Below are 25,512 nucleotides of genomic sequence, written 5' to 3'. Positions count from 1 at the left end.
TACTCCTAGGCTTATATCCTTGTATAAGTACTTGAAGAAAAAGTTGCTTTAACAAATTTCCCTGATTTTACATATTTTTTTCCTGGTCCCCTGAAAAATACGTAAAATTGGGGTTCTACTGTAGTTATAATATAGGGTTCTCTGTTTACTTCTTTCTGTTTTTAGCAATGCTACTTATTGCTTAGCAACCTATGATATATTGGGGATTCTTTGTGATTACTAGGAGATCACAATGTCTTGTGTACATAAACTATTAACTCATTAATTCCCTATAATATGCTGCAGCCCCATCTGAACTTTGTGAGGGCATTATAATGATTGCTAGAACTGCACTACTTAATGTATGGTTGCACATTGCTCTACTGATGAATCTGGAGCGTGCTTTTTATAGCATATGTGTACACCTACATTGAACATTATTAGTTTTTTGGATGGGTGTTTATATACATGCATCCTTTATGTTAAATGTTGTTAAAGGGCCAGTAACATCAAAAAAATTTTACAAAAATTCGTTACTATTCAGCGGAAAAAAAAAAACACCAACACAAATTAAACTTTAAAATAGCAAAGCCTTTATTAAGAAATAACTTAAAGAAACTCCACTTCCGGTCCTCTTCAGAAAAGGCGACAGGGCGACCGTCCATCCTGCAACCCTCGATTTCTACTCCCTGGCTATTCACAGACAGTGTGCGGCTTCTTCTCCTCCTTGTTGGATTCAGTGCCCAGCACTGCATTATGGTACAAGCAATTTTTAAAAAAATATTTTGTGAAAAGTATATATGTAAGCTTTCTAAGAATTTGACCCATATTTGGTTTTTGCTGCATTCTTTTAAAGTAAGAGTTCCTCTAGGGATCTTTCTAAAACAGCAACTTCACTACTGTTTTTAACTTAGCTGTAGAGGAAATTATTTCTTGTTTTACAGTTTGATATACATAGTGCATTGATAATTGGAGCCTGGGTTATCATAATTTATAGGTGTTAATCTGTTAGTGATTGAGTTTTGGGATCAGAATGTGACATATCTCAGAGGCCAATTTCCTTTGTGTTAAATAGTTTACTTTAAATGTAAAGTTGGCATGAACAAGCTGTCCATGCCAACTTTATTTCAGCCAGTAACACCATTGTGAATGAGCACATATCTTCTGTCCTAGAAACACAAGAGGTTATCTACCTACCCTCAAAAGTGTGGTCAATTATTATATCTATATTAATAATGTAAATGGGGTAAGTAGACTTTTTTTTAGCAATTTTTGGAGGCACATATATCAGGGGTTGAATTTCGAATTCATGTGAGTTTTTTTTAAAACTCCCCTAAACTCCCATACATTCGAAATTTGACTACATTTTTTTGACAAATGTAAACAACCTGAAAAATTCGAATCTAATTCGATTAAACTTGATTCGAGTTTTTTTAAATTTCAGGAAGGCTGCAAACATCTCCAAATTGATCCCTGGACCTCTCCCATTGACTTAAACAGTAATTCGGCAGGTTTTAGGTGGTGAATAGTCGAATTTGAATTCTTAAAGAGCTAGAGTATGATAAATATCGAATTTGATTTTTTTTTTTAAAAAACTAATAGTATTTGGATTACTCCCTAGTCACATTTAACAGTTTTGACCATAAAAAAAAATTGAAAATTCGAATACGAATTTTCAATTCGACCCTTAATAAATTTGCCCGGTATTGTAAGACTGCAAAGACTAATTTAGCAAGTTTGCAGCAGTGCCTTTGATTGAAGTACGAACAGGAGGACGGCACTCCAGTAAAAAACAGGTTTTTATTGCTGGGTACTGTAGAAATGCTTAGGCCAATGTATTTCTACAGTACCCAGCAATAAAAACCTGTTTTGTACCGGAGTGCCGTCCTCCTGTTCGTGTATCTATTGTTGGCAGTGGGGGCACTGCGGACTGAGCACCCGGCACCACAGGGGAGCAGCCAAGTGGTGGTGGGTTGAAGCGGTCCTAATTGGTTTCGTGGAGATTACCTTTGATTGAAGTGCTCTAAGTGTTATACATTTTAAAATAATAACAAAAAAACAACATTGTTTAACTTTTTTACAAGGTCGGAGCAATAAAATATGGTAAAAAATAAGTAATAAAACAATAACATTATTATTACTTAATGCTGTTGGTGGATAGAAAGTCTACAGGTTGCGCATGATTCTTCATAGATGTTCGTTATATTAGTAAAGATCAGAAAATAATTGATACAGATGTTGCAATCTAAGGTGTAGAATCCAAGAATGGAGAGCAGACATTATTCTTATTTTCCCCTAAATGAGGCCCAGTATTGTTAAAGGAGAAGGAAACAAAAAAAATGAAACCTACATCATTAGGTTTGCCATCAGGCCCCCTTCTGAAACGCCACATTAAGAACTCCTTTATCCCTGCAGTTCTTGTGCACCTGCGTTGTGAACTTTCGGCTCTGTGAACATTTTGGCGCCGCCATCTTCAAAATGAGCAGCACTTCCGCCCTTTACTGCACATGCGCCCCCTGCATTACCCACAAGTGACTACAGACCTCACAGACAGACCGGATAGCTGGCTGTCTTCTTTTAAGCTCCCCTCCTCAGCTCCTGCGCTCGCTCGTTGACAGACTGTAAATTAAAAGCAGAGTGAGCGCAGGAGCTTCAAAGAGCAACGGAGAGGCTGCACGGGCTATTGGTGCTTGTAATTAATGAGGCGGGGCAGAGGGTCAGCTTGTAATTTATGAGGTAGGGGGAACATAGTCATCGCTACAAAAGATTCTTGTGCGCATGAGCACGGCACGGCTGGAAACTATTGCGCATGCGTGTGCCCTATCCAGACGGTTTTCTGGACAGAAACAAGGGTATGCTTTTTAATACATGTTTTAACTTTTTAAAAAATAAATTGCAGCAAAAAGATTAAGGGAAAAACTAATGAGGGAATGCTTGCTGGTAAATATATATACTATTTATTGGCAACACTTAGAGCTTAAGTATTTTTTTGACTTTCCTTCTCCTTTAAAGAAGAGGTTTAGTGTGTTATTGTTTATTTTGTGAACATGTTCATGTATTTATAAACTGTTTTGGTAATGTTATGCAATGCTTTTCCAGGAGTGTCTGTCTCTCCACATTTTCGTGCTGGGTGGCAGATCAGATCTCAAGCCATGAATGTGGAGGTGCTTTTAATGCAATGACTAGATGGATGCAGTGTCATTTTGTTTGTAAGGGAACCCCCTGTGATATGGGACAGGCCCTGCAGATGAGAAATTACAATTACTTTCAGTAGCTGAGGGAATGCAGCTTAAAGTGGACCTGTCACCCAGAGACAAAAATCTGTATAATAAAAGTCCTTTTCAAATTAAACATGAAATCCAATTTCTATTTTTTATTAAAGCATTCATAGCTGTTGTAAGTTCATTTAAAAATCTCAGATGTCAATCAAATATTGTCTGCCCCTCCTCTATGCCATGGGCATAGAGGCGGGGCAGACAATTACTTTCACTTTCCATTCAGCACTTCCTAGATGTCACTGCTCTCCACACATTCCCCCGTTCTCTTTCCCATTTAATTGTGTAGCCAGGACATGGGGATGGACATCGGGAACCCCAGTCTGGTGCACAAACAAGATTCTGAGATGATACAAGGCTTTCCTTAATAACAGTGTCCACAAAATGGCTGCTGCCTGCTTGCTATAATTTTGAATTCCCAGACTGAATGAAACAAGATTCAAATCATTTAAACAGTGTAATTAAAGTTCATTTTGCTTGACTAATGTGATAAAATAGGATTTTGAATAATTTTTTTGGGTGACGGATCCCCTTTAAGGATCAATTTCATTCCTTTTTTTGGCTCATCATTCTTTTTTTGTAGAGCTGTCAAGGGGTTCACTGAAAAATGCATCACCCCTCCAAACATTTGCCAGACACCTTTGTGCTTGTTCCTCCCCAAGGAGCAGTAACTGAGAACCTGGAATGCAATTTCTCAGTGGGGGGTGAGGCAACCAGAATTCAATCGGTTTGAAATTCAGTGTCCTCACCCAGTTTTGCAAAGCTATTAAATAAATAGATACTTGGCCAATACGTGTGTTGCAGGCACAGGTCTGTGTTTTTTTGTGTGAAAGCAAACATCTATATCAACACAAAGTGATGGTGGTATACTTCAAATTTATTTTTTTGATATGGGGCCTGTTGATTTTGTTTTTCCTCTTTTTTTTTAGCAAAATGCCCATGCCTGATTGTATCTTTTTATATTTTTTTTGTGCATAAAGACATGATAAAGTAATATCAATTAGGTGGGTGCAAGTAAAAAAAAGTATTCGTGGACAATAACTAGTGTGTGCTTTGTGCAGTATGCCTTAATCAGAAAGGAAAAAAACTGGAGTAGCTTTCATAAGCACTTCTGCCAGTAACAAGTGAATGCTGGGATATTGTTCCTGTATGGTATTTGTATGATTCATTTTTCTAGTTTTAAGTGTACAATGTTGGGGTGTATTTTGCAATTTCCAGAGAGATGAATGATGCCTGACTCAGCCATGTGAGTCACACGCTGCATAGCAGAGCGGAAACTGAGTTATATGCTACAGTTCACTAACTCTTGTATTATATTAATATATCATTATGCACCAACATTCTCCTGTGAATATTCATTCACATTTTAGCACACAATAAGGTCAGAACTGTTAGCTTATTAATGGCAATTCATTTTTTTGGGACAGTGAAGCAGAGGAATATAGTAACATGTGAACAGTGATTCCCCTTATATTCTTTTGAGTGTTTAAGCTCAGGGCTCCTTCTCTGCTTGCACTTCTGTGTTTAAAAACAATTTACTATTTCTCTGTAATAATAAAACACTACCTTGTAGGGATGGGTGAATCTGAGCCGTTTCATCTCGCCTAAAATTTGCCACCGGCGAATTGTCGCCAACGGGCATAAAAAATTTTTGACGCGCGTTTTTTTTTTTTTTTTTTTGACGAACGCCGCCATACAAGTCTATGGGCGTCATTTCCATGGCGAAACAAGGCGAAAAAATTCGCCCATCCCTACTGCCTTGTACTTAATCCAAACTAAGATACATTTCATCATTATTGGAAGCAGTACCAGCAAATTGGGTTTATTTAATGTTTACATGATTTTCAAGTATGAAGGTCCAAATTACGGAAATATCCGTTATCTGGAAGGTCCCAAGCATTCTGGATAACAGGTCCTATACCAGTACTGTATACATTTACAGTGTTCAGAATAATAGCAGTCTGACATCATTAACTTGACCAATCACTGTTTTCGGTAGAAATTATATTTCTACATTGCAAATAATTTACTAGTAGGTGGATTAGAGTAATAGAAAACTAACAGACCCATTAGTCATGACATGCATGCTGCTGGTGTAATTGAATCATTTATTGAGGTTTGTTCCAAATAATTCAAGCAAAGATATATTTCAAAACATTCTTTCAAGGTTGAAAAAATTATTCTTTATTTAACATAAATATTAAAAAGTAGGCATACAGACCAATTGATGCTCCGCCTTACGTGTTTCGTGCCCACCGGCATTTATTCATAGGCTTTGAATAAGTGCCGGTGGGCACGAAACGCGTAAGACGGAGCATCAATTGGTCTGTATGCCTACGCTTTAATATTGATGCTAAAGAATCGTTTTTTAAACCTTGAAAGAATGTTTTGGAATATATCTTTGGACTTGATATATTTGCCCTTTTGAGCTGGTGGCTATATTCCATTGTTTTTGGCCCTTTTTTGACAGGCCTTTATAGACTTATATATATGTCGGCCGCGCACACTACTATTTCAAATTATAGAAGCTTACAAAGCCATGTGCGGCGGTGCGTAAGATAGATATAATTACCGTATATACTCGAGTATAAGCCGACCCGAGTATAAGCCGAGGTACCTAATTTTACCTACGAAAACTGGGAAAACTTATTGACTCTAGTATAAGCCTAGACACAACTACAGCCCTGTCTCCCAGCAGCGCACATTCTGCCAAAGCGACCCCCCCATCAACCGGACTTCTTTGCAAAGTTGATGGTGACAGAGAATTGCCAAACGGATTACTGTGTGCATTGTCCCACTGTCCCACAACCATGTGCAGAGGGTGCTGTTTGATATTGCCATCACTGTTAATCTTTCATATAACCAACAGAGGGTGCTGAGTGATATTGCAGTCACTGTTATTCTTTCATATAACCAACAGAGGGCGCTGTGTGATATTGCAGTCACTGTTAATCTTTCATATAACCAACAGAGGGCACTGTGTGATATTGCAGTCACTGTTATTCTTCCATATAACCAACAGATGGCGCTGTGTGATATTGCAGTCACTGTTATTCTTTCATATAACCAACAGAGGGCGCTGTGTGATATTGCAGTCACTGTAATTCTTTCATATAACCAACAGAGGGCGCACTGTTATTCTTTCATATAACCAACAGAGGGTGCTGTGTGATATTGCAGTCACCTCTTATTCTTTAATATAACCAACAGAGGGCGCACTGTTATTCTTTCATACAACCAACAGATGGCGCTGTGTGATATTGCAGTCACTGTTAATCTTTCATATAACCAACAGAGGGCGCACTGTTATTCTTTCATACAACCAACAGATGGCGCTGTGTGATATTCCAGTCACTGTTATTCTTTCATATAACCAACAGATGGCGCTGTGTGATATTGCAGTCACTGTTATTCTTTCATATAACCAACAGAGGGCGCACTGTTATTCTTTCATATAACCAACAGAGGGCATTGTGGGATATTGCAGTCTCTCCCCAAGTGTACTGTTGGTATAGGAATGATTAAAAGTGACTGAAATCTCAGCTACTGGGGTCGGGTACCGCCGACCCGAGTATAAGCCGAGGTAGAGTTTTTCAGCACATTTTGGATGCTGAAAAACTCGGCTTATACTCGGGTATATACGGTAGTTGCAACAATAAAAAGTTTTTAAAGATCTTATTTTCCGCACACTGTAGATTACTTCATGTAATATATTAATCAAAATTAATAAATCTGCAGCAGGTGGTCAGTAATGATAGCGTTTCTCTCCTCCACATGGCCAGCGCGTGTTGGCCATTTGGAGGAGAGAAACGCTATCATTTGAGTGCATTCAATAATCTGTAAATCAGATACGTGGAACGAGGAGTGACTGGGACCTTTGGCTCTTCAGATCGGCTCTGGAAGTGCAAGCCAGGATGGCTCTGCGAGCAACGTAACCTCCACAGAGACTACACCGATAAGGTGGTAATGTATGCTTGGCGTGTAGCCGACTGACAGTCAACCCAATACTACCTAAAATTTATGTGAGCCGGTCATACTACTTATCTGTCCGGATTTTCAGCGCAGTATTTCAAAAGGCACAGCTCTTCGTATCTACGGCTGCAAGTGTCTTGAATACATTCCCACACTCTGCTACATTGTTTCTTATTATCAGCAACAAAGTGAATATGTCCTGCATACAATGTTTAAAACCACTAACAAGCGCTTCATTGTGACTTTTACTTAAGCAGGTTAATACCATGGACATAATTCAATTTGACAAACAAGGAATGCAGTCTTTATTAATCAAAATTAATAAAGACTGCAGCAGGTGGTCATTAATTTTGGATTTGTTCCAAATAATAGCAGTGTTCAAAATACTAAATAGCTTGTTCCAAATAGCAGTGTGGAGTTCAATTAGTGAGGTCATTCATTCTGTAAAAAAAACTAGTGTCAATTAGGACCCTTATTTAAGGAAGGAAGGCAGCAAATGTTGTACATGCTGGTAATAGTGCATTTCTATTTCTGGTTATAGTGCTTTTCTCTCTGTAAAATGGGTCGTTCAAGACAGTGATCAGAAGAACAGCGTATCTTGATTAAAATGTTGATTAAAGAAGTGTGGAAAATGATAGGCTGCTCAGCTAAAATGATCCCAAATACTCTAAAATGGCAACCAAAACCTGAAAGACGTGGAAGAAAATGGAAATTACATTTCGAATGGATAGAAGAACAGAAATGGCAAAGACTCAATAATCAGCAGCTCCAGGAAGACCCAATAAGGGTTAAAGTTACCTGTGAGTACTGTTACGGTTGGAAGAAGCCTGTGTGAAGCTAAGTTATCAGCAAGAAGACGCCCGCAAAATTGTTGAAAAAAGGCGTGCTGAAGAGGTTACAATTTGCCAAAGAACGCATTGCAGGAATTCACAAAAGTGGAGGAAGCAATTTTTTTGCTGTAAAAGTGGTGTAAATACAATCTCCATATTCACAAACACTTGTAGGTGCAGTACAGGGGACTCCGCATATTCATGGGGATCAGCAGTCTATTGTCAGGGCACAAGCCCTGTTTTCTGTATAATCAGAAATGAATAACAATATGTTTAAAAACAGTATATATTATTTTTATATAGAAAGTAGTTTATTAGCAACATAAATTAGGTCACAAAAACATGTTTTTACCTCGCATTCATAATAATTATTTTTTGCTAAATGAACAAGGCAATATTAGTATTTTTAATACACATACATCTTTATTTAAAGGAGAAGTAAAGCCACCCTGGCAAATGTCAGTTTTTTTGTACCAGTACACAGTGTTGGCCCCACATTTAGCTGTGTCCATTCTGTTCATAATATCTATCTGCTGTTCAGTGAGACACGCATACAAACTGGAAGCTAAACTGGGATCTTGCATTACTGCACATGTTCCTTGGGGAGATAAATAATGGGAATTTATATTATTACCTTGGATATGTGATAAAGCGTGTGTTTTGCCATATTGGCCTGTTAAAGTGGCAGAAAATCTCTTGTTTGAAGGGCACAATCATTTGTACCAGGCAACTGTATACAGTGGTGTGAAAAACTATTTTCCCCCTTCCTGATTTCTTATTCTTTTGCATGTTTGTCACACAAAATGTTTCTGATCATCAAACACATTTAACTATTAGTCAAAGATAACACAAGTAAACACAAAATGCAGTTTTTAAATGAGGGTTTTTATTATTAAGGGAGAAAAGAAATCCAAACCTGTGTGAAAAAGTAATTGCCCCCTGAACCTAATAACTGGTTGGGCCACCCTTAGCACCAATAACTGCAATCAAGCGTTTGCGATAACTTGCAACGAGTCTTTTACAGCGCTCTGGAGGAATTTTGGCCCACTCATCTTTGCAGAATTGTTGTAATTCAGCTTTATTTGAGGGTTTTCTAGCATGAACCGCCTTTTTAAGGTCATGCCACAACATATCAATAGGATTCAGGTCAGGACTTTGACTAGGCCACTCCAAAGTCTTCATTTTGTTTTTCTTCAGCCATTCAGAGGTGGATTTGCTGGTGTGTTTTGGGTCATTGTCCTACTGCAGCACCCAAGATCGCTTCAGCTTGAGTTGACGAACAGATGGCCGGACATTCTCCTTCAGGATTTTTTGGTAGACAGTAGAATTCATGGTTCCATCTATCACAGCAAGTCTTCCAGGTCCTGAAGCAGCAAAACAACCCCAGACCATCACACTACCACCACCATATTTTACTGTTGGTATGATGTTCTTTTTCTGAAATGCTGTGTTACTTTTATGCCAGATGTAACGGGACGCACACCTTCCAAAAAGTTCAACTTTTGTCTCGTCGGTCCACAAGGTATTTTCCCAAAAGTCTTGGCAATCATTGAGATGTTTTTTAGCAAAATTGAGACGAGCCTTAATGTTCTTTTTGCTTAAAAGTGGTTTGCGCCTTGGAAATCTGCCATGCAGGTCGTTTTTGCCCAGTCTCTTTCTTATGGTGGAGTCGTGAACACTGACCTTAATTGAGGCAAGTGAGGCCTGCAGTTCTTTAGATGTTGTCCTGGGGTCTTTTGTGGCCTCTCGGATGAGTTGTCTCTGCGCTCTTGGGGTAATTTTGGTCGGCCGGCCACTCCTGGGAAGGTTCACCACTGTTCCATGTTTTTGCCATTTGTGGATAATGGCTCTCACTGTGGTTCGCTGGAGTCCCAAAGCTTTAGAAATGGCTTTATAACCTTTGAAATTGAACTCAGGTGTGTTAAACCACAGTTAAGTTATTTTTTAACAAGGGGGGCAATCACTTTTTTACACAGGCCCATGTAGATTTGGAGTTTTTTTTCTCCCTTAATAACGTAAACCTTCATTTAAAAACTGCATTTTGTGTTCAATTATGTTATCTTTGACTAATAGTTAACGGTTTTTGATGAGCAGAAATATTTAAGGGGCCGATTCACTAAGGGTCGAATTTCGAAGTTAAAAATACTTCGAAATTCGACCCTCGGATTGAAATCCTTCGACTTCGAATATCGAAGTCGAAGGATTTAGCGCTGATCCTGCGATCGATCGATCGAAGGATTTTTCGTTCGATCGAACGATTAAATCCTTCGATTCGAACGATTCGAAGGATTTTAATCCAACGATCGAAGGAAAATCCTTCGATCAAAAAATCACAGGCAAGCCTATGGGGACCTTCCCCATAGGCTAACATTGACTTCGGTAGCTTTTAGCTGCCGAAGTAGGGGGTCGAAGTTTTTTTTAAAGGGGAAGTACTTCGACTATCGAATGGTCGAATAGTCGAACGATTTTTACTTCGAATCGTTCGATTTCGTTCGACTTCGAACGAATTTAACCAATTCGATGGTCGAAGTACCCAAAAAATACTTCGAAATTCGAAGTATTTTTCATTCGAATCCTTCACTCGAGCTTAGTGAATCAGCCCCTAAGTGTGACAAACATGCAAAAGAATAAGAAATCAGGAAGGGGGCAAATAGTTTTTCACACCACTGTATCTGAGAGTCATCTGAGAGATGACTGACCAGTTTAGGAAGAGCTAAAGACAAATTCAGAATTTTTTTTTAGTAAAACTATGTTTGAAATGTTGTGTGAAAAACAAAATCTGAAAACGGTTCTGTTTAAAAATACAAATTCACAGAAGTGGAAATAAAGGTTTGTGAATATGGAGGGAAATCAGACCGTTTTATCTCCACTTTTATTTTGTCTCAATATCACCACTTTTATGAATTCCCCCCATTGACTGGCCTAAAGAGAAATGGTGCAACATTTTGTGGACTGATGAAAGCAAGTTGTTTTTGAGACAGTTTGTCAGACAACCTCCAAACACTGAATTCAAGCCATAGTACACTGTGAATACAGTGAAGCATGGTGGCGCAAGCATCATGATATGGGGATGTTTTTGAGCCTTTTTATCACATACCAGGGATCATGGATCAGTTGCAATACATCAAAATACTTGAAGAGGTCATGTTTCCTTATGCTGAAGAAGAAATGCCCTTGAAATGGGTGTTTCAACAAGACAACGACAAAAACCATTAAAAATATTAATAAAAAAAATTAATAAAAAAATTACAATTGCAAATTGTCTCAGAATATCACTGTCTACATCATACTGAAGTTAACGTAAAGGTGAAAAACCCCTTTAGGGTTTGAGAAGTAAGCCTATTTTGGACATGCTGTGAAGCCAGAGCCTGGCACATACTGAATACAAGTGGCAAAAATAGGTAGTGGTTGGGGATATTATATTGAGTTTTCAGTTGTTCTTTCACATCAGAGTGCAATGCTAAACTTTACTTTCCATGTGTGGTTCTGCTTTCATTGCTTTATCACAAACCCAGTGAGCTTCAGCAAAAAGTGTGTTTGTTGGCTTGGTGGCATGGTAGCCACTATATCCCTTGAATAGGTGATACATTCTGTCACTTGTAGGGACATCTTTCCTCCAAAGCCCATTCATTCTGTACTAGACAGACTATGAATATTAAACCAACACGCGTCAATTGTGAGGAGAAATCGTAGAGATTAGAGTAGAGTAGGCATTTAGCAGGTGCAGTCGTATGGTGTCAAGTGTGATTTTGTAGGAGGTTTATTCTAAGTCTGGTTCTATATCATAGTTAAAACATGTGAAGTAATGACCCAAAAAGTTTTTACGGAATATGTACTGTATATTGAATGCAATATAACACATTAGATTTTGGACAGGTTTATTCTACCTGTAACTGATAAAGGTAGTTTCCACCAGGTTTGTTGATATTCTTTCGTTAATCTTAGGGCTATGGCACACTAGGAGATGCTTTCCCATTGGCAATAATGTAAATCTCTGGTGGGAAAATATTTGTGACTTTTTGTTCTTCCAAAGTTGCCTTGTGAGGAATCTTTAGGGTAAGGTCACATGGGGAGATTCGGGGAGATTTAGTCTCCCGGCGACTAATCGCCCTGAACTGCCTTCCTGGCAGCTATAACGAAAAATTGCCAGCAGGATGGCACTCGCGGCTATTCGTTTTCCAAGGTCACCCGAATTTGCCTCACGAGGAAACTTTGGGCAACTTCGGAAAACAAAGCGCCTCAGGTGCCATCCCGCTGGCGATTTTTCATTATACCTGGCGGGAAGGCAGGGGAAAGCAGTTCGGGGAGATTGTCACCCTGAAGAATAGGCGATTCGTTTTTAGAACCTCCCCGTGTGACCTTGCCCTTAGGTCAAAACCAAAGCAACTTGTAGGTTTGAGCAATTTGCATTCGTGCCAATGGAAAATCATTTAGAGGAGATTAGTTGCCCTTGGTAGCGCAGATTTATCATGGGCAACTAACCTCCTATTATGCCATCAGCCTGTGGTTACACTGAGGTTAGGCTGAAGTCTGCTGCTCTCATCCTGTGTATTTTTACAAGCTGAGAGAAGCGGATCTGGTTTCTGCCCCTGCTCCATTTATTTGAGTTGCTTTCCTCCTGCATGCGCACACAATTCTGATTGGCCCAAAGATGCCTCCTTTGTATTTGTGTATTTGGGCTGACCTCTGCTTCTGCTCTGCTGAGTGTGAGCGCACACAGAAGGATATGATTTAAATCAGTGGAGCAGAAGCATGTAGCGGATCTGCTTCTCAGCTTGCAAAAAAACGCAGGCAGAGAACGGCTGAGACTACAGCCAGTGTGCCCACAAGAAACAGAAACAGAAGCAACATGTATGTTTTCCTACCAGCAATTTATATTTTGCCAGTGTGAAAGCATTTATAGCAGATAAGTTGGCTGCGGTAGAGCAGATTTATCACTAATGACTAATCGCAACATGTGTCATAGCCCTTGGTCTAATGCCACACAGGGCATCAGCATTTGCTTCCTTCTTTGCCAGCATCCAGAACCATTGTGTTGGCCAGGTGCAGGTAAATGTGGCGGATTTTGCTGTGGAAACGTGAGCGTTTGCATTTGGCAACAAAATCCCCACCATGTGTCTGCATCCATGCCGATGCATTGGTTCCAAGTGCAGGTGAGGAAGGAAGCAAATGCCAGAGTAGGGGCCAATTCTCGGCCTGCTTTTTCCGCAGGCCAAGATCAGCTCTCATGTTGCATTAGCCTTAGGGAAAACTCGTTGCTGCTTTTCAAAGCTATAATCTGCTAGGCCACATGTACTGTACTGTCAGGGTCCAGGTAGTTTCCACAATGGATGGGCAATTGTTTTTTACCACCCACTATTTGCATAATTTTTGCTAGTGCACGGTAAATAGCAGGTAGTATAACAAAGGCAAAGGTTTAAACATCAGTCTCTGGGAGCTTATGTTTATGTATCATATTCAAAATGTTCTAAAATCCACCCAGACACATGTAAGGGTTTTTCTTTTTTTTTTTTATGCTTTCACGCAACATTCTTGATAATGTGCTGTTTCTGCAGGCATGGAGAAACTAGCACCTCTAATGCAATATGTGATATGCACAATGTTTATGAAATAGAGAGATAAAAATTGGCAGGGTGAAGAGAGGAGAACTGTTTGTTAGCATTGGTAGAGGCTTTATCAAAGTTAATTTCTAAATATCTAATTGGGCCTCTTGCATATTTTTAAAATGAAAGCAAACTCTAGAATAAGTTAGGGCTTCTATCATCTCCAGTTACACTGAAGGTAACATCAGCAGTGCACCTAGTTTTAATAACTATTTTATAATGTAGCAAGACCTTTCAATGTATTCAGAAAGCACGTTGTGACTAATCTTAAACAGCATGGGAACCTATAGCTCAAAGGGCTTGTTGACCTTTAGATTCAATTTTGATATGCTGTACACCATGATATTCAACACCATTTTTCTTAGAAAAAAACACTCTAATTTTTTAATTAGAGTTATTAAACCTCAATGGTGTTAAAAGTCTGAATAAAAAAAGTACTCCATCTCAGACCTGCTGAGTTCATGTAAAGTCAGTGGCAGATGTCCTGTTTACAATTGGAAGATATCCTGATCTGCATTAGGTTTCGTTCAGTAATCCAAAGATTTAATGGTTTTCAGTTGATAATTAGAAAAAAATTGCAGTTTTCGGGGTTCAAATGCGAAAAGGACACAGTTTTCAGCGACTAATCCGAAAAAAAATCACTAGATTCTGTTTTTTTCACAATTTTATCAAGTCTTTTCACACACAATATTTTTTCAGGAAAATTTATTGGTAAATACTGTAAAGCACGCATGAGTTTGGTCGAAGTGGTTTTAAGGAAACAGTTTTCCTTTTCAACTACATGATATCGCTTGAAACGGTCTTTTTAGTTGCTGAACAAATTGTACATTTAGGTCAGAACTCCACGGCGGGATGTGATCCAATGCTATGCGCTGAGAGGAAACACAGATGACCAATCGAAAAAAGCCGAATATAATGTAAGTTATAGAAACATTGCAGCTATAAACTACATGTATCTGACACGACTGTCTGATGCAAATGCCGAACGTTGCGTCTTCATCCTACAGTTATGTTGGGTGTAGTTTGTAGCTGTGATGTTTCTATAAATTACATTATAGGATCACATTGCGACGTTGACTTCTGCCCATAAACGATCGTTTCAGTATAAGCTTGGTCCTACGATAACTTAAAGATCTTTAAAAGTCCTAGTGTCTATGGCCACCTTTAGAAGCTGAACGAGCCTATTGAGTTTATTTAATGTTGATTTTCTAGTGGACTTAAGGTATAGAGATCCAATATTTACGGAAAGATATGTTATATGGAAAGCCCCAGGTTCCCAAGCATTCTGGGTAACAGGTCCCATAGCTATAGCTGTACTTTTGTGCCTGATAATGCTGATATCTGGTGTACTTTACCTTGGGCTGCACACTGGAGAGCATAGAATAAACAATTCTTCTAGGAGGGGGCTGCAGTTTCACACAAATGTGTAGAATGTTACACCTACGGCAACACCAGAAAAATATGTCAGACTCTAGTGCTGAATAAAAGCCAGGACATCATGGAACCTGGATTGCTGTTCAGTATCCATGCTTTTTTTGTATCCCCTGCTTCCTGTGTGGCACATTACAGAATTCTCTGGCCAGCATCCTGGAAGGTCTGTGACTTATTTACCACTGAGTTACTTTTATTTACTTTATTCTCAGTATATTAACAGGTTTCTACTTTTATTAATTCATAGTTTGATGTGCATTCATTCTGGGTTTGTAATAAGTGACCATGTATTTAGTGAATAGAGCTGTCTTATCAGACATAAGATTTACAGGCTGTGTATGGTATCAACTCTTGGTTTAAATCACCCAAAAACACACTGTCACTATATGTGTTTTTTTCCATAATTTTACACAGCTCTTTTAGCCAGTATTTTTCTTATAACATTCAGCCCTATCCATAGTACTCCTGCAGCTGTTTCTGGACACACTGTTGTGGTTTCCTGTCAACAGCCCAGTGCAATGAACCACTGTGCCCAATTTAAAAATGTTGTCTGTGCACACACTGAGGTGCGGCTGCTCCTAGCTAACAATGCCACCTACAAATCCGGCAAAAAGCAAGATTGTTTCCTGCTTGCACCCTGGGACACATTCTATATTCTCACAACAACAATAGCTTCTGGGCTGCAGAAGTGTTGGTTACAGTATGTTTACAGTATGTATTCCAGGAATACACAAATGGTTCCCAATATTGTATAATGTGGCTTTCCATAATCCTATGTAATACAGAAGACAGTAGTAATTAAAAAATGCATAATTAAATCTAAACCAGTTAGTCGTGATGCAGACGCCTGTACTTATTCTGGTCCCAAGGTCACTACTGTGCTACATAGGGCATTTATTTTAAATAAAGGGGACACCATGCTGACCTAATATATGGGGATAACTTGGAAGCTTTATGCACCTTTCCATAACCCAGTTTGGTTGTTTAGGTTTGAGAGCAGGAGACTAAACACCTAGGGCATCACCTGAGGGTGGGTATAGCATAGTTTGAAATTAGTAGCAGGCTGCTTCTTGGAGCTGCTGGACAGGAATTTTCCATCTTCCTGCCGAAGACCATCAAATTATATTCTATGGAACAAAGCAGTATCTGTTGATGAAGGGTTGTATGTATGGCAGTGTGTATTCTGCACATATGTCTCATGCAGCTTGGTTGGCGTGTTGTAGAAATTTTTTGCATATATTGCATATGTTCAAAAGCAAGAATCACATGAAACTGAAACATTACCTTGCTCTTTTGTTCGAAACAAGCTGTAATGCTTGTTTTTCATTATCTCTATATCTATACATAATAGATAAAATGCTAGATTCACCAGATTTAACCAATAGCGTGTGAGACTGCTGGAGACACTTTTGTACTAATGGCAGTAGTTATAGTACAGCCTTGTGGCTCTGATCTCATTGAAAAAGAGCAATGCAAGGCTTTCAACATCTGATCATTTCTTTGTGTCCTGTTGCTTGACTTATATTGATGTTCTTCAGCAAGCACTCATTCTCTATCATTAACAGCCCCTGGATTACCTGTTTTTGTTTTAATGTTACTCTAGATTATTATAAATTAATTCTAGAAACAGTATGTACAACATTTTATGTATAATTGACTTTATCTATCTATAAAATATACAATTAATATTGCTGGGGGCGTTCACCCACATGGCAAAAGTTGTAATGCATTTTCAAGTAAGACATTGTGACACCCCAAATGACTTCAAACAGATATACAGTATGCCTTTGTTTTAGTCACAGCAGGTTTTTGTGCTCAAAATATGTTTTTTTCTATATAACATATGTAGTTATAACAGACACATTAAAGTTAATTTCTCTAAAACCTGAACCGATGGGCTGCATATGTAGGAAACCTCCTCCTTGATATTGCCTATGTTTTTCAAAATTATTCTATAATAATGAAATATTATTAACATATATCACATTCTTCATTTCCCCCCATTCTGCACTTTCCTGCCACCGCTTGTGTTTTGTTCAAAGAAATGTCACACACTCAACTTGCATACCTCCCAACTGTCCCTTTTTTAGAGGGACAGTCCCTCTTTTGACAGCTCAACCCGCAGTCCCTCTGTACTGGAAAGTCTAGTTTTTCTCTGCACTGAACAGTCAGAAAAAGAAACAAAGTTTCTAAATTAATTGGCTTTTGGCAGAAAGCCCAGAACAGCCGCAGCTTCAGATAAGATACTTTTGTAACAATTTCGTGATAAGCAAACAAGTAATTGTAACAATATAAGATAATAGGTCCCTTGGGAAAAGTTAGACTCACAGCTTAAAGGGCAATTCACCTTCATTAGCAAAACTGTAATAACTGGAAAAAAACCACAGAATTATGTTCAGACTTTCATAACCTGCCAAATTTTGTAAAATGAACATGGTAATTAGGGGGTGTGGCCACAAAATGGGCTTAGTCAAAAAATTGCCCGCCAATTTTTTTGTCCCTCTTTTTATTTCCAAAATGTTGGGAGGTATTCACTAAACTTTTATTTATTTTAATTAAAGGTATATACCCTATTTTCCTCCACATATTGTCCTATATCTTGTATTATGTTTAACATTATACACAAGTTGTCAGTCTGCACTGTAGAACAGGGATTCTAAACCTATGGGTTGAGACCCAAAATTGGTTTCAAGTCAGTTTTGGATGGGTTATTCTGGTCTCTTTAAATACAGTAAAATTTTTGCTCATAACTGAAAATTTTAATTAAACCAAACTACATACCTATTTTGAAACCAGCTTTTTTTAGTCACAAAGCAGATTCTAAATATGGGTATCCCAAGGGAAAAGCTAAGAAAACACTACTGAAGAAATGAATAACAACACATAAATCACACCACAACAGCAGGGAAGCTAGATATTTCCCTTAAAGTGATTTCTATGGTCTCCAGCCAACTCAGACTCTATTACAAGCTGCATTATGAAGACTAAACTATGTTGCTATTTGTCAAAAGCTTTGCAGTATATGTGATCTACTTGGATTTTGCCAAACCCAGCGTCCAAGTTCTTGCTTGCTTCATCATAAAAAACAAGTAAAGTTTGGGAGTCATCTAAACCAGACCTGAACTACCTATAGTTACTGTAAGATTGTGGGATATGTAGTTAGCAATGTCAGGGTGAAATTTGTAGTAAAAAGTTAAAAAACATTAACTCAGATGCTATATTTCACATTGCTCTGTAGGTTAGGAAATAGGTCAATGTACTATGATTAAACCCAAAACAGAAAGACATAATCATAACAAATACCTTTGTAATTTCCTCTAAAACTATAATTTCCTGACAGAATAGCACTATGGGGCTGATTTATCACAGGCCGAGGTGAATTTTCGAATTTCAAGCTATTTTTTGTGTACTTCGACTAGAGAAAAGTCCAAATTCTATTCGAATTTAATTTTTTTTTCGAAATTTATCATGTACTGTCTCTTTAAAAATTTGACTTCGACCATTCACCATCTAAAACCTACCAAATTGCTGTTTTAGCCTATGGGGGACCTCCTAGAACCTATTTGTAGTCAAAAATGTGAGGTTTTTTTTTTGGGAAAAACTTTGAATCAAATTTGATCAAATGCACTATTCTTGTGATTCGTACGATTCGAATTTGGCCGAAAGCGGACCTATTTGATCGAAAACGGACCTATTCGACCAAAAAAAAAAAAAAAAAGGTTCTACTTATTATTATTGCTAACACATGTTTATACAGAGCCAACATATGTCCTGCTCTCATCTCATCAGGTTGTGTGACCTTGCTTATTATTTTAATTGTATACACAAATATTTTAAATGTGCACAATGCTATGTCGATTGTTATACATTATAGCAGTGGTTCCTAAGCTGGAGGGCCTAGACCATTGGCAAAATTAGGTTTTAGACTCATTCTGCATTATTTTTTTGCGACTGTTTAGCACTGCTCGCTATGTAAAATCAGTCGCTGGCAAATATTACATTCCGCATTTTGTCACAAAAAAAGTTTTTGTTTTTAATAAAAATGTTATTACATCCACTGCAAACCTTTGCAAAAACTGTTTGATCACAAACTTTGCAATGAAGTCATTGAAGTCTTTAATCAGCCAAAAAACACGCAAACAAGGTCTATAACGCTTGCAAGCGTCTTTGCACAAGCTTTTTGCGCCAGTGAAACATATTACATTCCTCCTTAAATTTCTATTTGTCTAAAACCTGAAGACCACTGAAGGTGTATGGGCACAGATTAGACACCCCTGATTTACAGCCTCAAAAGCAAATGCTACTGGCTGATATTGTTATCAGATCTTTTCTGAACCATTCAGCTATATTATATGGTTTTCTATTTTGCAGTCTGTTTTATGTGAATATATTCAATAGAGTAGAATTTCTGTGAGTGACTTTATATTTCCCTCTTCTTCAACAGCCTGTCTATTCCGCTACAACTTCTTGTCACTGGTGTACCTGTTTTTTCTGCTGCTTCTGCCATGGTTTGCTGGACCAAATGCCTGCAGCATGAGAGGTAAGGAATTATTATGATGTTCATAGTGTCTCTGAGCAGTATTTTATTAACAGTGCAAACCATTTGCTTCTCATTCTTATTTTGACGTGAATGGGACAGGAAACCATTTCTCACTTTACATTGATGTTTCAAATCTTTACATTTTATCACATCAGTCAAGCAAAATGAACTTTAATTACACTATATAAATTATTTGAATCTGGTTTCCTCCAGTCTGGGAATTCATAATTACAGTAAGCAGGCAGGAGCCATTTTGTGGACAAGCCTTGCATCAGCTCAGAATCTTGTTTGTGCACCAGAATGGGGGACCTGATGTCAATCCCCATGCCCTGGCTACACAATTTAACAGTGAAGAGAACAGGGGATTGTGGGAAGAGCAGTGATTTCTAGGAAGTGCTGAATGGAAAGTGAAAGAAATTGTCTGCCCCGCCTCTATGCCCAGTGACAGTATAAGGGCATCTCTGCAACATCTTAAGTGGGAAATGCTTTTCACAGCGTTAAACAGAACAAAAATAGGATGTTTTTAAAATGCTGCTTAATAATACATGTCAGTATATTGTAAGCGAGGAATGTTGTTGCTAAACAAAACTTGTAATTTAATAGAAGTGTTGGTGTTGAGGTGGGTAAGAAAAGACGTACGTTTAATGCTTTCAAGTTAGCTGAGACAGCTGAAACATTTATCAGGTATAAGGAGGCCAATAAATCATGCAGAACAGCTAAAACCAATATATAAATGTCTGACATCGCTGTCCACTAAAATAGAAGAGGTGAAAACAGACCTCTCCCTGCTGCGGGCAGACATGCAGAACATGCGGGTACTGGAAACGGAGAACAGAATATCCACTCTGGAGGAGACCTGCAACCCCCCCCATCCACAATGACATGCCTCGAAACTAAACACAAATTTGCTTGGGCAAATTAGACGACTACGAGAACAGGCAGAGGTGCAACAACATTCGGCTGGCGGATCTCCCAGAGGGAGTTGATCCGGTGGCCTTCGCAGAGTGATGGCTCAGAGAATCCTTTACAACCGCCTCGCTCTAACCATTCTTCGCAATAGAAAGAGCCCACGAGTGCCAGGCAGAAGTCCCCTGCCAGGCCCTTTCTAATCTGGCTCCTCAACTTTAGAGACCGTGATGCAATTCTCCAGGCAGACCGTTAAAATTCAGATGTCAAAGTGGATGGAAGAATGTTCTCAGTGTTCCCGTATTTCTCAGCGGAACTGCCGAGTCAATGGGGAACCTTCACAGCAGTCAAACTGCGACTCCTCAAGGCCATCCTCAAAAACCCGCCAAGTTAAGGGTCCAAGCGGGAGACGCTACAAGAGGCCTGAGACTGGCTGGATGCCCGGGCAACTCTGTCTCCGAGGGGCAGTCCTAATCGACAGAACTAGGAACCACACAAAGGTTGGGGATGACATTTGCCGCCATAAAAGATGAGACTGCCTATCCTTAGTATTCCAGGACCACACACCTAAACTTCCTACCACTGATAACTCTACATGCAGGACAAACCCAGTGGGTCATCTCTAGCCAAACATAGCTAGGAGAAGATGCTCCCCACCAGGATTATGAGACTACCTACAACATCATTCATCAGTTTACACCACCCAGAGAGACTTTGGGAGAGCAATATGTTACCAACTTAACTTTTGATATTACCTTCATGCTACAAGTACAGTAACTTAACATCCTTTTCAGGAACGATGAACCTCACAACATATGGGACACTCATCTCCCTAACAATACCCAGACATTATCTTGGTCATCCAAATAACTTCAGTGGCCTATTGATATTCTAGAAGTTGTCCTGGCATCGGCACAGCGGACTCTTGTGCCAACTCATTGGTCTATATCAGATGCAATCTCCCCGTGAGCACTCTCTGTCAAGTTTAGTTTCGACTCAGGTCGGGTGTGATGGGTTTTCACGGGGTTCATGGTTTTTTTTCATGTTGTTGCTAATTGTTGTATATCTTGGTTCAATAACGTAATATTACATGACTTTGGTACACCAAGCATAGCGGTTATGATCTACTCTGCAATCCTATCATTTAACTTTCAGGATGAAGGGCTCACTTAAAATACTCTCTTGGAACATCAGGGGGTGGAATTCCAAGATTAACAAGCACTAATGTTTGATTATGTCAAAAAATATTCCCCCGGATCTTCTACTACTACAGGAAACCCACCTAGTATGTCAAAGGTTGATAGCGCTCAGGAGGCCATGAGTGGCCCACACCTATCATGCTAAGGAGGAATTAGAAGAGAAGCAAAACAGACAGGTGGAGGCAGAGAAAGAGTAACCCATAAAGTAACCCATAAAGTAACCCAGATGCCCTACAAAAACTTAAAGCGGCACAAACCGCATTAGAAGAAATCAGGATAAAGCGAACACAGAAAAGGTTACTTTATGCCACGCAGAGGACATTTGACCAGGAGGAAAAAATCGGAAAATCCTGGCATATCTTGCTAAAGCCCAGACTCCCTCTAATACTGTCACTAAGATCAACTCTACAAATTGGGACATAGTCACTGAGGTAGCTCACATAGTTTATACTTTTGCACAATACTATCAACAGCTTTATACACCTAAGGTCATCTACGCCCAACTACAACTATCGGGATACCTGGATTCTATTCCTATCCCCAAGTTGCCCCCCTCACTCAACGCCCAACTTAATAGCCCCATCAAACTAGAGGAGGTGAAAGAAGCAATAACCTCAATCCAATCAAACAAAACTCCAGGGCCAGACTGATTTTTGGCAGATTGGTACAAAGTATCCATGAAACACCTTTCCCCCTGGCTCCATAAAACCATAATTAATGCAACAGAAAATAAACGATTACTTCCCTCCTTACTACCCTCCTTTAACATCATACTCATTGTGGTTATCCTTAAAGAAGGCAAGGACCCACTTGAGTGCAGCTCCATTAGACCCATCTCCCCACTCAACGTAGAAGCTAAGATATTTGCAAAACTCCTTGCTAATAGACTGAAACTATTAATTGAGGAACTGATTGGGCCTGACCAAACAGCCTTTATGCCAAACAGATCCACCAATATAAATCTTCGCAGGATATTCACTAACATCTATGCAAACCATACTAACAAAGGCTCCCGTACTATAGTTTCACTTGACGCAGCCAAGGCCTTTGACTCAGTTGAATGGCCCTACCTTCTGAAACTCCTGGAGAATTTCCGGCTGGATGAACAATTCATTGAATGGGTAGGACTGCTATACAATGCACCAACAGCGAGGGCCACCTATCACTAGAGTTTTCTCTATCCAGAGGCACCCCAACAAGGCTTTCCACTATCACCCAATTATTTGCATTAGTCATAGAGCCCCTTGCCATCCTAGTTCAACACTCTCCAGCAGTGACAGGTTTCAAACTGGGTGCCATAGAAGAGCTCATATCCCCTCTATCTTTCATAACTCGCCATCCTTCATTTCACCCAAATTCTTTGCCTCTTTAGATAAAGTACAGCTTGCCTTCCTGTGGGGAAATAAACCCCCCAGATTTTCTGGAGCCAAGCTCAGAGCACCAATTATAGAATTGGGACTAGGCCTCCCTCACTGGCAATTCTACTTTCTAGCAGCACAGGCATACTATGTTCAATGGTGGTTCTTCCCCCGATCCCTCCAACCGTAATGTCCCACTACAGGCAACCCTAGCCAGCTCAATGGAGTCATTGAAATACATTCCATTCCGTAAGATATCTGATATCCGAACTGATCACCCAATTGTGGTAACACCCTACAAAGCATGGCAGAAGATATTGCAATTGTATAAATTAAAACCTCAAATTCCGTCCCCAGGCTTGGAGGAATTCCTACTTACTACATTTCCAATAAATTGCACAGTACCGTGTGCGGTCCCACTGGGGCATATGCACACTAGGAGAGGTGACCAATGCAGGGGCACTGCTGCCCAGAGACCAAATCAAACACACAAGAACTGGAGAACTGCTCTAGTGCCTTTTGTACTTACCAACATTGAAATTACTCTCCAAAACCCCTCCTCTAAAAAGTTGGTCAGCACACTGTACTCTTATGCTGCTTTCTACCCTACAGTCCCCCTTATTCACAGCTTACATGGTCTGGCATCAAGACCTACCAGAGCTTGAGGACGAGGACTGGGAGGAGGCAACAGGTAGAGCCTATGGGGCAGATTCCCTAAAGGGCGAAGTGACTAACACTAGTGAAAATTCGCCAGCGTGACGTCATTTCGGAACTTCGCTGATTTCCTAACTGGTGCAGTTGTCATTTCGCTAGCGAAGGAGATGGATGCTAGCGTTGCTTCACTACGGTGAATTAGCGATCTGGCGAACGGATGTAACTCTGCAAATTCACAAAGATGCGGATTTTACTGAACGTTACCTCATTCGCCAGCTCAGGCCAGGCGAAGTGCAATGGAGTGCATAGGACTTCCTCAATTTTTTAGTGCAAAATTCACAAAAAACGCTGGAGTGATAGCCTGCATGGGTCCGTAATATATATATATTTTTTTTGGGTAACCAGGTTCCCCCCCTCAATTTTCTAACATATGGAACATAAATTATACAGTGGGCTCATGTGTAGGGCATTATAGCAACTCTATTTTATTTATTAATGTTCCCTGGACTTGTGTAGTGTAATGTATGTGCTGTAACATATATAGACGTCCATGTAACTTTATAATTTCCCGTCATATGCAAATTAGGCAATGCAAGCGCATCTTCGATTTGATTGCCGAAGTAACGCTAGCGAAAATTCACCAGTGTTCGGCACCCTGAACGCAACTTTACACTTTAGTGAATTAGCGATGTCCTAGCGAATTTACGCCTGGAGAAGTGTTGCGATGGCTGCGAAGCCGTCGCTGTAGAATTTTCGCCAGTTAGGGAATTTGCCCCTATGACTATTTGATCTTCACAAAAGATAAATTAATCCAATTTAAAATTATCCATAGGCTCCACCTGACCCCCTTATGGTTACACTGTATGGGAATTCTTGACTCCTCCTGTTGCCCTAAATGCGGGGCCTCTGAGGCCGACTACCTCCATCTAATGTGGCTATGCCCACAAGTCTATATTTTCTGGGAACGAGCCCTAGACCTCATCCAGAACACAACATCCTTACCTAAAATACTTGAACCCAAGACATGCCTCTTCGTTATTGTAGATATTATTGGTCTTGATTCAGCAGCACATATTATTTTTAGAACCCTCTTGTTTTATGCCAGGAAAACTATTCTTCTTCAATGGATGGCCCACTCATCCCCAACATTTACCAGTTGGCTCAACCTGATTAGGACTCACCTCCCACTGATACAACTCACCTATATGGCATGAGGGTGCTCGCACAAATATAACAAAGTCTGGGGTGAGTGGGTTGAAGCTATAAACTAATACCATTTGGTTGTTCCTTTAAGAGCAAGAAGGGAATCTGGGTCCTTATCTACCAGTTTGTAAAAAGACACAATGAATAAACTGTTAGGGGCCAATTCACTAAATTCGAGTGAAGGATTCGAAGTAAAAAAACTTCGAATTTCGAAGTGTTTTTTGGGCTACTTCGACCTTCGACTATGACTTCGAATCGAAGGATTCGAACTAAAAATCGTACTGTCTCTTTAAAAAAAACTTCGACCCCCTAGTTCGGCAGATAAAAGCTACCGAAGTCAATGATAGCCTATGGGGAAGGTCCCCATAGGCTTGCCTAAGTTTTTTTGATCGAAGGATATTCCTTCGATCGTTGGATTTAAATCCTTCGAATCGTTCGATTCGAAGGATTTAATCGTTCGATCGAAGGAATTATCCTTCGATCGTACGATCGTAGCATTTAAGCTAAATCCTTCGACTTCGATATTCGAAGTAGAAGGATTTTAGTTCCTAGTCGAATATCG

The 25,512-nt window shown here is 39.5% G+C and overlaps 1 protein-coding gene across 6 annotated transcripts in view; it reads left to right on the top strand.

Moving 5' to 3' along the window:
* piezo1.S (piezo-type mechanosensitive ion channel component 1 S homeolog) overlaps nt 1-25,512 on the top strand; it is a 99,043-nt gene that overhangs the window by 5,552 nt on the left and 67,979 nt on the right. For all 6 annotated transcript variants that reach the window (XM_018260498.2, XM_018260502.2, XM_018260501.2 and 3 more), the window contains exon 2: nt 19,535-19,630. In XM_018260498.2, coding sequence (XP_018115987.1) covers nt 19,535-19,630 — 96 coding nt within the window. The remainder of the gene's footprint in view (nt 1-19,534; nt 19,631-25,512) is intronic.

This window comes from Xenopus laevis, chromosome 4S (genome assembly GCF_017654675.1).
Source record: "Xenopus laevis strain J_2021 chromosome 4S, Xenopus_laevis_v10.1, whole genome shotgun sequence".
Taxonomy (NCBI): Eukaryota; Metazoa; Chordata; class Amphibia; order Anura; family Pipidae; genus Xenopus; species Xenopus laevis.
Note: the sequence above shows the minus strand (reverse complement) of the source record. Positions and strands in the feature narration are given on the sequence as shown.